At 45.5% G+C, this 10,969-nt stretch overlaps 1 protein-coding gene across 1 annotated transcript; it reads left to right on the forward strand.

Moving 5' to 3' along the window:
- Positions 1–6,738: 6,738 nt before the first annotated feature.
- Positions 6,739–7,472, forward strand: LOC123158335 (multiprotein-bridging factor 1c). The gene has a single exon (XM_044576371.1). It carries the CDS (start codon positions 6,825–6,827, stop codon positions 7,293–7,295), a length of 471 nt encoding a protein of 156 aa, XP_044432306.1. The 5' UTR covers positions 6,739–6,824; the 3' UTR covers positions 7,296–7,472.
- The last annotated feature ends 3,497 nt before the right edge of the window (positions 7,473–10,969 follow it).

The following is a 10,969-nucleotide window of genomic DNA, read 5'->3' on the forward strand; positions in this document are numbered from 1 at the left end:
ATTGAACCCATCCGGACAAAGAACGCATTTCTTGCTCAGTGCGGGGTTCTGGTTAGGGACAAGATCCCGATCAGCATCCACCAATGGTATAAGCCTAAGAACGAAGACCCTGAGGTGTCTTATGTCAATGATATGCAGAAAAATGATCTTTGGACTGAGCTGAAGTCAAATTTCACCCTACCGCCAGAGGATGATCCGGAGAAGCCAGTTAAAGAGAAATTAATCAAGTCTTTTGCTCTTAAGAAGATGGCAGACCTATTCAGGAGGTGGAAGAAAGACCTGAATAGATTTGTCGACAAAAAAGAGACACCAGAATTCAAGGGCAAATATGAGAAGATCAGAGATCACTGTCCCGCATTTGTGGCCCACAAGACATCGAAAAAGAGTAAGAAGATGTCGGCGACAAACAAGCAAAATGCTGCGAAGAAGAAGCTTCACCATTGCACGGGGTCAGGTGGCTACCTCATAGCCCGGCCTAAGTGGGCCAAGGCTGAGAATGATCTGGTTGATAAAGGGATCGAACCAGAGACAATGAACTGGCCAGACTATTGCCGGACTTGGTTCTTCGGGGCTGGCGGAACCTTGGATCCTATATCAGGAAAGTGCATTTGGACGGACGAGCAACTGGAAATACCAGTCAAGAGGCTACATCACTATATCGATGCAGCGCAGCAAGGGACGTTCGTTTCAGACAGAGAGAACGATGAGCTCACAATGGCCCTCGAGAATCCTAAGCACCCTGGACGGACACGAGGCACGCCAGGCTCCATTTCGTGGAATGCTGGTTTTCCGGATGCAGGCGGTTACAAATGCCAGGACAGGAGGAAAAAAGTGCAACAGACCCAACTGTAGGCTGCACGCAAGGGTACAAGCGATAGAAGAACGAGAAGCAAATCGCAGCAAACGAACTGCCGAAGCTTCCCCCGAAGCTACCCCGCCATCTCAGCGGAGAAGCAACGTGGCTTCCACCGAGTTGCTTCAGCTGGAGCATGTCTTGACGGCTCTTGCTAGCTATCCCGTGGATGCTATTATGGAGTCTCAAAATTGCCACATTATGACGCAATGGATGAATTCGAAGGTCAAGGCGGATGTTGGCTCTGTTTATCCTACTAAACCCGGCGCAACTTTTCACTGTCGTCCGATTCCTGAAGGATATGCTAGGGTGATGGTGGATGAAATAACGGAGGGATTTGAGGACCTCCAGCTTGACCACCCTACCGGTGAAGGAGAGACTAGGCTGGGTTCTGCTCTGAAGACTCCATGCCTATGGCGGAAGGAGCTCATCAACCTTCCGAACTGAACGCCTCCGCCTCCTCCTCCTCCTCCGGTGAGTCAGGGCACTCCGCCTCCTCCACCGCCTCCTCTTCCGGCGAGTGACGATTGGGGCACTCGGCCTCCTTCTCCGGCGCGTGGCGGCACTCCACCTCCTTCTCGCCTGCACCGGCGCGCCCAAGCAGCCAGCAGCCTCCTCCTTCTTCGCCTCGCCAGCAAGGGCGGAAGAGACCCACCGCCGCCCCGGCTGCTCCGGCGCATCGTAGTCCTTCTCCTCCGCCTCATAACCAAGCACGAAAGAAGACAGATGCCGCAGCCGCTCCGTCTGCTCCGGCGTCTAGCAGTACAGCCAGAGGCGGGAGGCAATACAGATACGGTCCTTCTCTCAAGCCTCTAGAGAAGTTACCATACGAGAGGACCGAGGAGGAAAACGCGAAGATCGTGCGGACCGAAGTGGAGGACTTCTTTGAAGGGTTGAAAGCAAAGAGACATCCACTCCGGAGGAGAAGGTAGATCCGGTGAAAGCAAAGCGCACTATCGATGCCCTGAGGAAACCACCAAAGTCTCCGCCGAAAACCAACTATGAGCGCATTACTGAAAAGGCATATCTCAAAGCGGAGCGGTCGGAAGTACTGTCAGACATCAAAGGTCAAAAGAACGAGCAGCTGCGAAAAAAATTGCACAGCTCGGCGAACAAGCAAATCAATCGTGCCCCCCGCTCAATGTGTCTAGCGGCGACATCGTCGCTAATGCTCCGGGGACGGTGCCTGGTTATAGCAATCTTGCAGATTACCTGCCTGAGGATGTAATTTTGATTTCATGGAGGTGGTCAAACACAGATACGAGTACGGGAAGCCTCTCGTCAAAGATGAAAAATCTCTAACAATGATGATGTGAAGATTCCATAATTGGTACATGAAAACCTGCAGAGAGTCTGGGGGGACGAATACTTTGTATCTGAGTATTAAAGAGGAGCACGACCTCGTTGGAACTGATCTGTTGCCTGTTCCATTTGAGGAGTTCTTCAAGTTCTTCAATCAAAAGGCCCTCGATAAATTAACGGTCTTTTGCTACTGTCTGTAAGTATTATTTCTGTCATTAAGTCTCTATATATAGCTCAGCTCTTTCATTGCATGTATTTATAATTAATTATCCTTACTATATTATGCAGATTGAAGATCGTCGAGTGCAGAAAACAAGAAATGTATGATATTGGGTTCATTAACACAAATATCATAGATGAAATTCAGGTTAAAAAGCACGCCAAAGAGGCCGAGGCCAACTTGCTACAATCGTTGATTAAAAATCAAAACAAAGATACCATACTCTTTCCTTACAACTTCGAGTGAGTGTTACTGTCGTGTGCATATTCGGTTTCCTTTATTACTCGAGCGAGGTTATTGTAATGTAATTGATGAGTTATGCATGCGTGCGCAGCTTTCACTATGTTCTTCTGGAGTTTAAGCTTGAGCGGGGACTAGTAACCGTCTTAGACTCGAGACGAAAAGATCCCGAAACCTATGCGGACATGACTAAAATGCTCAATAAGTAAGTTCAATCGATCATTATCGCACCATATCGGCAACCTTTTGTTCATTTCCTGATATCTCAAGTAATAATAATTATTTTCTTTGTCTTGCAGGGTTTGGAAACAGTTCACCGCAGAAGCTCCGGGACTGCCGAAGGAGCCGCGATATACATACCCGAAAGTAAGTACTACTAGCTAGCTAGTTGCGCGCATCTCCCGTTGATTCTATAGCTATACTTTCATCAATGCCATTTATAATGCTTCATTATCAGTTTGATTGACCTCTATTTCTCGTAAAGTGCTTGTGACAGGAACAAGGGAATAATTATTGTGGATACTACGAGTGCGAGTTCATCTACAACGCGACTTTGAAAATAAGCGGGGCTATTCTAAAAGACAATATGAAGTGCGTAAGCAATAATATTCATATTTTCATTTTATTACACCATCATTTCTGTTGAGTTTCATTCATATATATGTATTAACCCCCTTCTTCAAATTAGACGTGGCAGATGCGGAATGAACTCCTACCAGAAGATCGCATGAAAGCAATTCAAGAGAAATTGGCGGGATTCTTTCTTGACCACGTCATCAATAAAGCCGGAGAATACCATGTGGAAGTTGATTTCAATTGCTAGGGGATTGTAAGAGATCTTACATATTGTATATGTATGTAGCCAATAGCGTCGGATAGATAATACGAAAACTTGTTGTTCGACCAATCGCTCGGAGAAGGAGAGGTCGGTCGATCAGTTCTCTCGGTATGCATGACGAACTTCTGTACTTAATGGTTTCCTTCATTTTCTTACTAGCTAGCGTGTCGAGGGCCTCTCTATGTATAGTACGTAGTGTCGACCAAGCATGGACATAAGAGAGGACACTTCTCTCTATTAATTAGCTAGCTAACACAATATATAAAACACCTAAATTAACCCCAAAAACCCCCAACCCCCCCCCCTTTCAAAACAAAAAACAAAAACCACAGCCCCTGAAATGCTGACGCGTGGATGCCTATTGGTCCCGGTTGGTGCCACCAACCAGGACCAAAGGCCCTCCTGCGTGGACTCGGCGCACCGGCCACGTGGAGGCCCATCTGTCCGGGTTCTGGACTGAACCGAGACTAAAGGGCCAGGGCATTAGTAACGACCCTTTAGTCCCGGTTCAGGAACCAGGACAAAAGGCCCTTACCAACCGGGACTAATGGTGGTTTATCTACTAGTGGCTATGCCTAAGCGAGTAAAAAGAAAAAAAATCCAAAGCGACCAAACCTGCGATCAACATACTACAACAATGACCATATCCGCACCAACCATCTCATGACACCACAAGGACGACGAGGTTCTTCAACAGCAACGCCTTCAACAAGGTAGCGACGCTCGAGCGCCATCATCACCGGATCCAACCACAAAGGCCAGAGTCTAGGTTTTCACCCTGAAGAACCAATCCGAACATATCTGAGCAGTGCCTTCAACAAGGTAACGACGCTAAAACATCTTCATTTCCAGGTATGACCAATGGGTCAGACCTAGGTTTTCACCCCGGAGCTCGAGACCGGGTACTCGACAGCATCACCATCGGAGTCAATCATGTGTTGTCGCCACCACTTTTCCTCAATCCTAGCAGCTGCAAGACATCGGGAAAAACCAACTAATGCCACTACACAACCATTCCTCTGCATCAAGCCATCGTCCATAGATTGCATCTCATTACCAAAGCCAAACACCGAATCTCAAGAGTATAACCCTCATAAGACCTTTCGGTGATCATCGCAATTCGCATTGGGCGACATGCAAGCCTGAGTGGTCATTCAGACCAACACTAATGGCAGAGCACCTCACCGCTGACTGCCACCGCCACGAAGAGAACCCAGCCCAGGCCATCAGTATATGGACCGACATGGCCGGATCAGAGCATGAAAGGCAGATCAGACCGCTGGCCAAGAACCAGAGCACCGCAACACCAATGATCCCTGGCCCATCTCCATTGAAACATCCATCGGCAACGCCCAACTCCTAGTGGCGAGTAGCCGTCTGAGCCGAAGCCTTGGAGCGTAGCCGGTGCCTTGGCTTCCTGGGAGTCCCGATCCAGATGGAAGGTTCCCCCGCTGCCAGGGAATCCCGATCCAGATCGAATGCGATCTGGGCTGCCTGGGACGATGGAGAAGCAGGAAAAAAACAAGACGAGCGTGCACCGCCGCCGTCGTCCGCCGGTGGCAACATCCTCCGGCGGCGGCGAGTCAAGGTGGAGTTTCTTGGCGGCGGCGTTGGGCGCCTCTGGAGTCACCTAGCGACCCGGGAGGCCGTTTCCCAGGGAGTGCGTGGCATGCGGCCTGATTTATTTACCACTCATACATGTCAAACAAGCTTTCACAGAAAAAAACAGAAAATAGTTTCTAACATTTCCATAAATTCTACGTTGAAGAGACCTTCCCACAAAATAAAACTGAATGAACCAAGAGAATGAAATACTAATAGGCAAAAGTGGGGCATTTTTCTTTTTTTAGAGGAACATCGGTCATTTTCTTTTATGTCCCGAATCGAGAAAGTGCACAGGTGCTTCTGGTGCTATCGGTGCACCGGACGCATTAGCACATTTTAGAATATTTTTAAAAAATTAGTACTCCATTCCATAATATAAGAGCGTTTTTTGATACTACTGTAGCGTGAAAAACGCTCTTATATTATGAGACGAAGGGAGTAAAAGAAATCTAGCACATTGGCATAATATAAATGTATGTTGACACAAAAATTCGTATCAAAATTCTAAACATTGCTCGAGATACAAAAACAACAAATTTGGCATCAACGTGATAATGGGTCAAATCTAAAGCCCAACTTGTGTTATATATTATTTAGTGTTGAATTTGTCATTTTTGCATCTCAATGTATGTTTTGAATTTTGATACAAAAATTTGTGACAACATACACTAAGTGTTAGAGTTTTTTTCCAGATTTTTTGAAACATTTAAAATTTTGCCAAGGAAGTTTGATGCACCTGTAGCACTGAATGGCCCGTTGCACCAGATACGTTCTCGTCTCGAACCTCCCTCCTCATTTTGCTGGACATGCAGACGTAGGCGACTACATCACATAGAGTTTGAAGAGTCCGTCGAGCTCCTCCCTTCGCCGCCCCGACCTCCTCCCTCCGCTGCACCTGTGATTCTCAAGTGATGAGCTCATTCGCCAACCTCATACGACTCATCCCCCCTATCCCTGAGCTCCACACCTCCGCCGACTTTCGGGATCGACTCTCTGTCCGCCCCCGCGCTTCTCCCGTGCCCTCCGAACTCCTGGTCACCTTCCTACCCAAGGCCTAGGCCCTCGACCTCGACTCGCCCCGTCAACTCCTCCTTCAAGCAGCAAGCTAGTTTGCCTGAACATTTTTCCTAAAAAACGTAATAATCTGAAACATCACCATTCTTATGTTTGGGAGTGAATACAGTAAATCTTTGTACTTGCTAAATTTTATCTTCTTTTTTTGCGGGTGAAATTTTATCTTTTTGTACAGAAGAAGAAGACTACTCTCTCTGTAAATTAATATAAGAGCGTTTAGATCACTAAAATAGTAATCTAAACGCTCTTATATTAGTTTATGGAGGGAGTACAAATCAACGAATTCCAGTTTCGTGCCGCGCACTGAATTTGTTTTTTTTAATAGGAAAGGTCACAGAATTTGAATGAGTAGTGCGTGACCGCCAAGTACCCTCTCCTAGGTTTACCGTGGTATCCAAGTTTTTAGACCCATCTGCAGCCGTCCGTTCCCCTGAACTGCCTACAATCGACGGTGCGCAAACAACTGACCTCTCTCCCAGAACCTTCCAGACCACACGAGTGCACGAGCGCGTTCAGGAACCTTCCCGAACCGCCTCCCAACCGTCATCGTCCACCTCCACCGTCCACGCCCTCTATATATGCGTCCCCACCAAACCCAATGGCACGAGAAATGAGAAAGACAGAGGCGAGGAGAAGAAAAAAATCTACAGGAAAAACAGGGGAGAGGCAGAGAGAACAGAAGCGAAGGAGCAATGCCGACGGGCAGGATGAGCGGCAACATCACGCAGGACTGGGAGCCGGTGGTGCTGCGGCGGGCGAAGCCCAAGGCGGCCGACCTCAAGTCCGCCAAGGCGGTGAACCAGGCGCTGCGGACGGGCGCGCCGGTGGAGACGGTGCGCAAGGCGGCGGCGGGGACGAACAAGAATGCCTCCGCCGCGGCCGTGGCGGCGCCCGCGCGGAAGCTGGACGAGATGACGGAGCCTGCGGGGCTGGGGCGCGTGGGCGGCGACGTGCGCGCGGCCATCCAGAAGGCGCGCGTGGCGAAAGGATGGAGCCAGGCGGAGCTGGCCAAGCGCATCAACGAGCGGGCGCAGGTGGTGCAGGAGTACGAGAGCGGCAAGGCCGTCCCCGTCCAGGCCGTGCTCGCCAAGATGGAGCGCGCCCTCGAGGTCAAGCTCCGCGGCAAGGCGGTTGGGGCGCCCGCGCCCGCCGGGACAAAGTGATGGTCCGTGGGGACATATCCTTTCCTGTGAATTTGTGATGAATGGTAGTAAATCAGATCTGTAAATCTCGGGTTGCTTTGTGGTGGATTGGGTTGTAAGTCGTGCAAAGTGATAAATCTCATGTGAAATTTGATGTCAAATCCTAAATCCTATTGTGAGCTGATTTGCAATTTTCGACCGGCCCTTTGTCAAATTCTGACATATTGCTGAGAATGTGCAGCCGATTTGAGTTATCTTCTTGTACGTCCGCTCTCACGATTCCTTCTTCTATTCTGATCTTTACTCGAAAGATATTCAAGTGAACCAGGGTACGGGACTAGGGCATCTCGACTGAGAGTCAACCATCAGTCCCATTAATCTATGAACACTAATACCGCATCTTTAAACTCAATTGTCAGGGCCAAAAATTCAAATGCATAGCGACCGGTAATTTAAAATTCAAATGTATACTGTCCGGCGCCGGATCACAAAAAATATTTTACGGAAAAACTAATGCCCACATGGGTGGGCGTTTGCAGATCGTTCACATGCCTTCATCACCACACATTTTGCCACGTATGAATAGATGACATCAGCTGAAATCTTTTTGGTTTTCGTCTTAAAAATGTTTTATCTCCTAAATAAAAAAATGAATTAAAAATCCGTTTTCACCATTAAATCCGTCTCGACGAGATCTTCAAAACTAGATCCCATGTTGATATGTTTCGACGATTTTTTTTCCGAGAAGTTGCCATGATATTTACACTATAGTTGTCATAGTGCTTAAACTAAAGTTGCCATGTGGCAATTTTAGTTTATAGATCAGGGCAATTTTAGTTTTTTGATAATGCTAATTTCAGTACTTTGATCATTAAAATATTTTTTTATTGAACCATGGCAATTTTAAGTGCATGTATCATGACAATTTTAGTTTATGGTGCATGGCAAGTCTAGTTTCTTAATTCTTCGTTTTATAATATGTTAAAATTTATTTTTAAATGTAAAAGAAAATAGTTAAAACATATCATAGCAACTTCAGTGTAAATATCATGGCAATTCATGTGGCAACTTTTAACAAAAAAAAGTTCGCTGAAATATATCGATATGAGATCTAGTTTTGAAGATCTCGTCGCGAGGGATTTAACGATGAAAACGGATCTTCAATCGGATTTTTCATTTAAGAGATAAAATATTTTAAAAACTGAAAATCCGAAAAGGTTCTCGCATGCATGCATGCGATGACGTGACAATTTATTTGCATTAAAAACGTGTGGTGCGTCTTCTTTCCTGCCACACGTGTGACAGTCATCGACATCCTAAGTTTAACAGTGTAAAAAAAACTGAATTCTGCCCTGCCGGACGAGCCTATGTGCTCACTCTGCGGCCGTCTCCAATTGATTTTTTTCAAGTGCTTGAACATCATAGGGTTTAGAAGACGGCGGCTTGCACTTTCATCCTTGTATTGTATCGTCATTTAGCTCCTTCATCTTCAAGGTCAATACTTTTGGAAAGCTTAACATATGTCTTCCTTTTCTCCGTGAGGATGTCATCGAACCTCTTTGTTATCTTGGTCGCCGTCCCTTCTAGCTTCACCTTTTTTTTCCTCCCATTACTCTTTCCGAAACCCCTTTCTAACCTTCTTGGGAGGCTCCTTTGTTGGATTGGTTTGGATCACCCATTTCTGTCGATGCCGGTGGTCTTGCCGGAGTTGACAATGAATACATTTCACTTGGTTGTCCGCTCAATTTCAACCAACAATGCATGAGGACGTAGTTTTTCTTCTTCCCCTTCTCCGTGAGGATGCCGGACGCCGTTGGATGGCTTACGGGGCGAAAAAAAAGACAAATATGCATTTTCAAATGGGCTTATTTTTTTCTGTTATTGAGCCGAAATTTGTTATTTTGTATAGCTTAGAAGTTACATTTCTTTTCAAAATAAAATTTCATGGATTCATATTGAATAAATACAAGTTTCCATAGATTTTTTTTGAATTTTTTCAAAACTTTTAAATATGTTTTTTGATTTTTTTTCAGAAAAAAAGGGCACCAAGGTGCCCGAGCACTACAACTTCGCACTCTCAAGTTGAGATCCTATGCAAAGCACATATAAATAGGACGTGGGGGAGAGAATGATTCCCTAACAGCCTTAGCACCTAATTAAAAATAATTTGTTATTTTATTTTTGCATAATGCTCATTGCATCTGTATTATATTTCATTTCATTAAGGATTAATTCAAATATTTTATTAAAACCCCAAGACCTATTTTGTTTTGCCATTTTATGAAACGACACATAAGTAAACCATTCTCTCTTTTGGTGTCTTAGCTGGAGATTCACCTCCACACTTTCATATGGCCTTTTTGTGATATTTGGGATCCAAATTATTTCACAATATTAGCCTAAGCCTACTTATCACTCGTAGCTATTTAATAAATGGATTTCAGTTGAAATATGTCTGGAATGAATGAATCTCGTCATGTTTATATGAAATCCGCGTGTTTGCACGAATTTGGTCTGGATGGTTGAAAGAGTTGTTGAAATATATATGAGCATCGTTGGATGGCGGTCTCCGGCATCAGTCTCCACGGACTGGTCCACCTAGCCGAACATGGAACATAGCGGGTAAGAACAGGAGCCAGGCAACCCAGCCCCAACCCGACGATCAAATTCTTGGTGGGAATCATCAACTTTATAATGTTTTAATAACGGCTCACGCTTGGCCAAAATCTTAAGTCAAATTGATGCATATTTATGGCTTTATAACGATGATTATGGAAGGCAATGCTCGTATATTGAATACAAACATGGATGATATGTTGGGCTCTCCAGGAGTCTCGATGTAACCGTGCTGAGGTGCCTCAAGGATCCCTTGGTATGGTTTATTGGAATCTTTTATAGTTCCAAAGTGTTTTGTACCAAAAACTCGAGGTTAGAATTGCGCAGTTTCTTTTAAAGACCGCCAAACTGCTTTTCTATTAGTGACCTCGGACAAACCGATCACCTTGAATGCAGACTTTGTGACTTATCAAAAGGTCCTTTGTTTTACACAGGCAACCTTTATGGTTAATATTACTAATCGGCCGATCAATTTGCATATGTTGTGATAGTTAGCTTTAAGCTATATTTGCAGCTTTACGTTGTATGTTATTTTGAATCCATTATGACTGTTTATAATCTGAAAATGGCTCATCATCGGCTTCCACCCCTTTGTGGATTCTATGCAGGGTGTTTCCGTACTGAAAAGACAACTCTTAGCTGACGTCTCGGTGCCCGGAGGCGGTTGTGTTAGTGGAAATGAGGCAATTAGATATTCAGGCTTTATAATTTTCACTTAGTCATAGGAGCTTTAAGTTGGGAGGCAAGTTACTAGCCCCCGACTAGTGTTCGGCGTCAACCGAGGTCAAGCCACTAACAATTCGGCCAATTTTATGAAATGTCCATCGTTTAACATGGGGTACTCTCTATCGACCTACAGTTTGACACAGTCAACAGATTCCTAACCAGTTTACGCTCATTGTGACACTCAGTTTTTGGCTTTGTCCACTGAGGTATTTGACCAGTTAAAACGGAAGTACAATCGGAGTGGTTCTCCCTTTACCCTTCGCTGAACAATCGGGAACGTAAGGAGAAAGCACATCAGCCGGGCAAGTCAACTATGGACCAAAATACAATTCAAAACCGATGCATATAAAGTA

This window comes from Triticum aestivum, chromosome 7B (assembly GCF_018294505.1).
Source record: "Triticum aestivum cultivar Chinese Spring chromosome 7B, IWGSC CS RefSeq v2.1, whole genome shotgun sequence".
NCBI lineage: Eukaryota > Viridiplantae > Streptophyta > Magnoliopsida > Poales > Poaceae > Triticum > Triticum aestivum.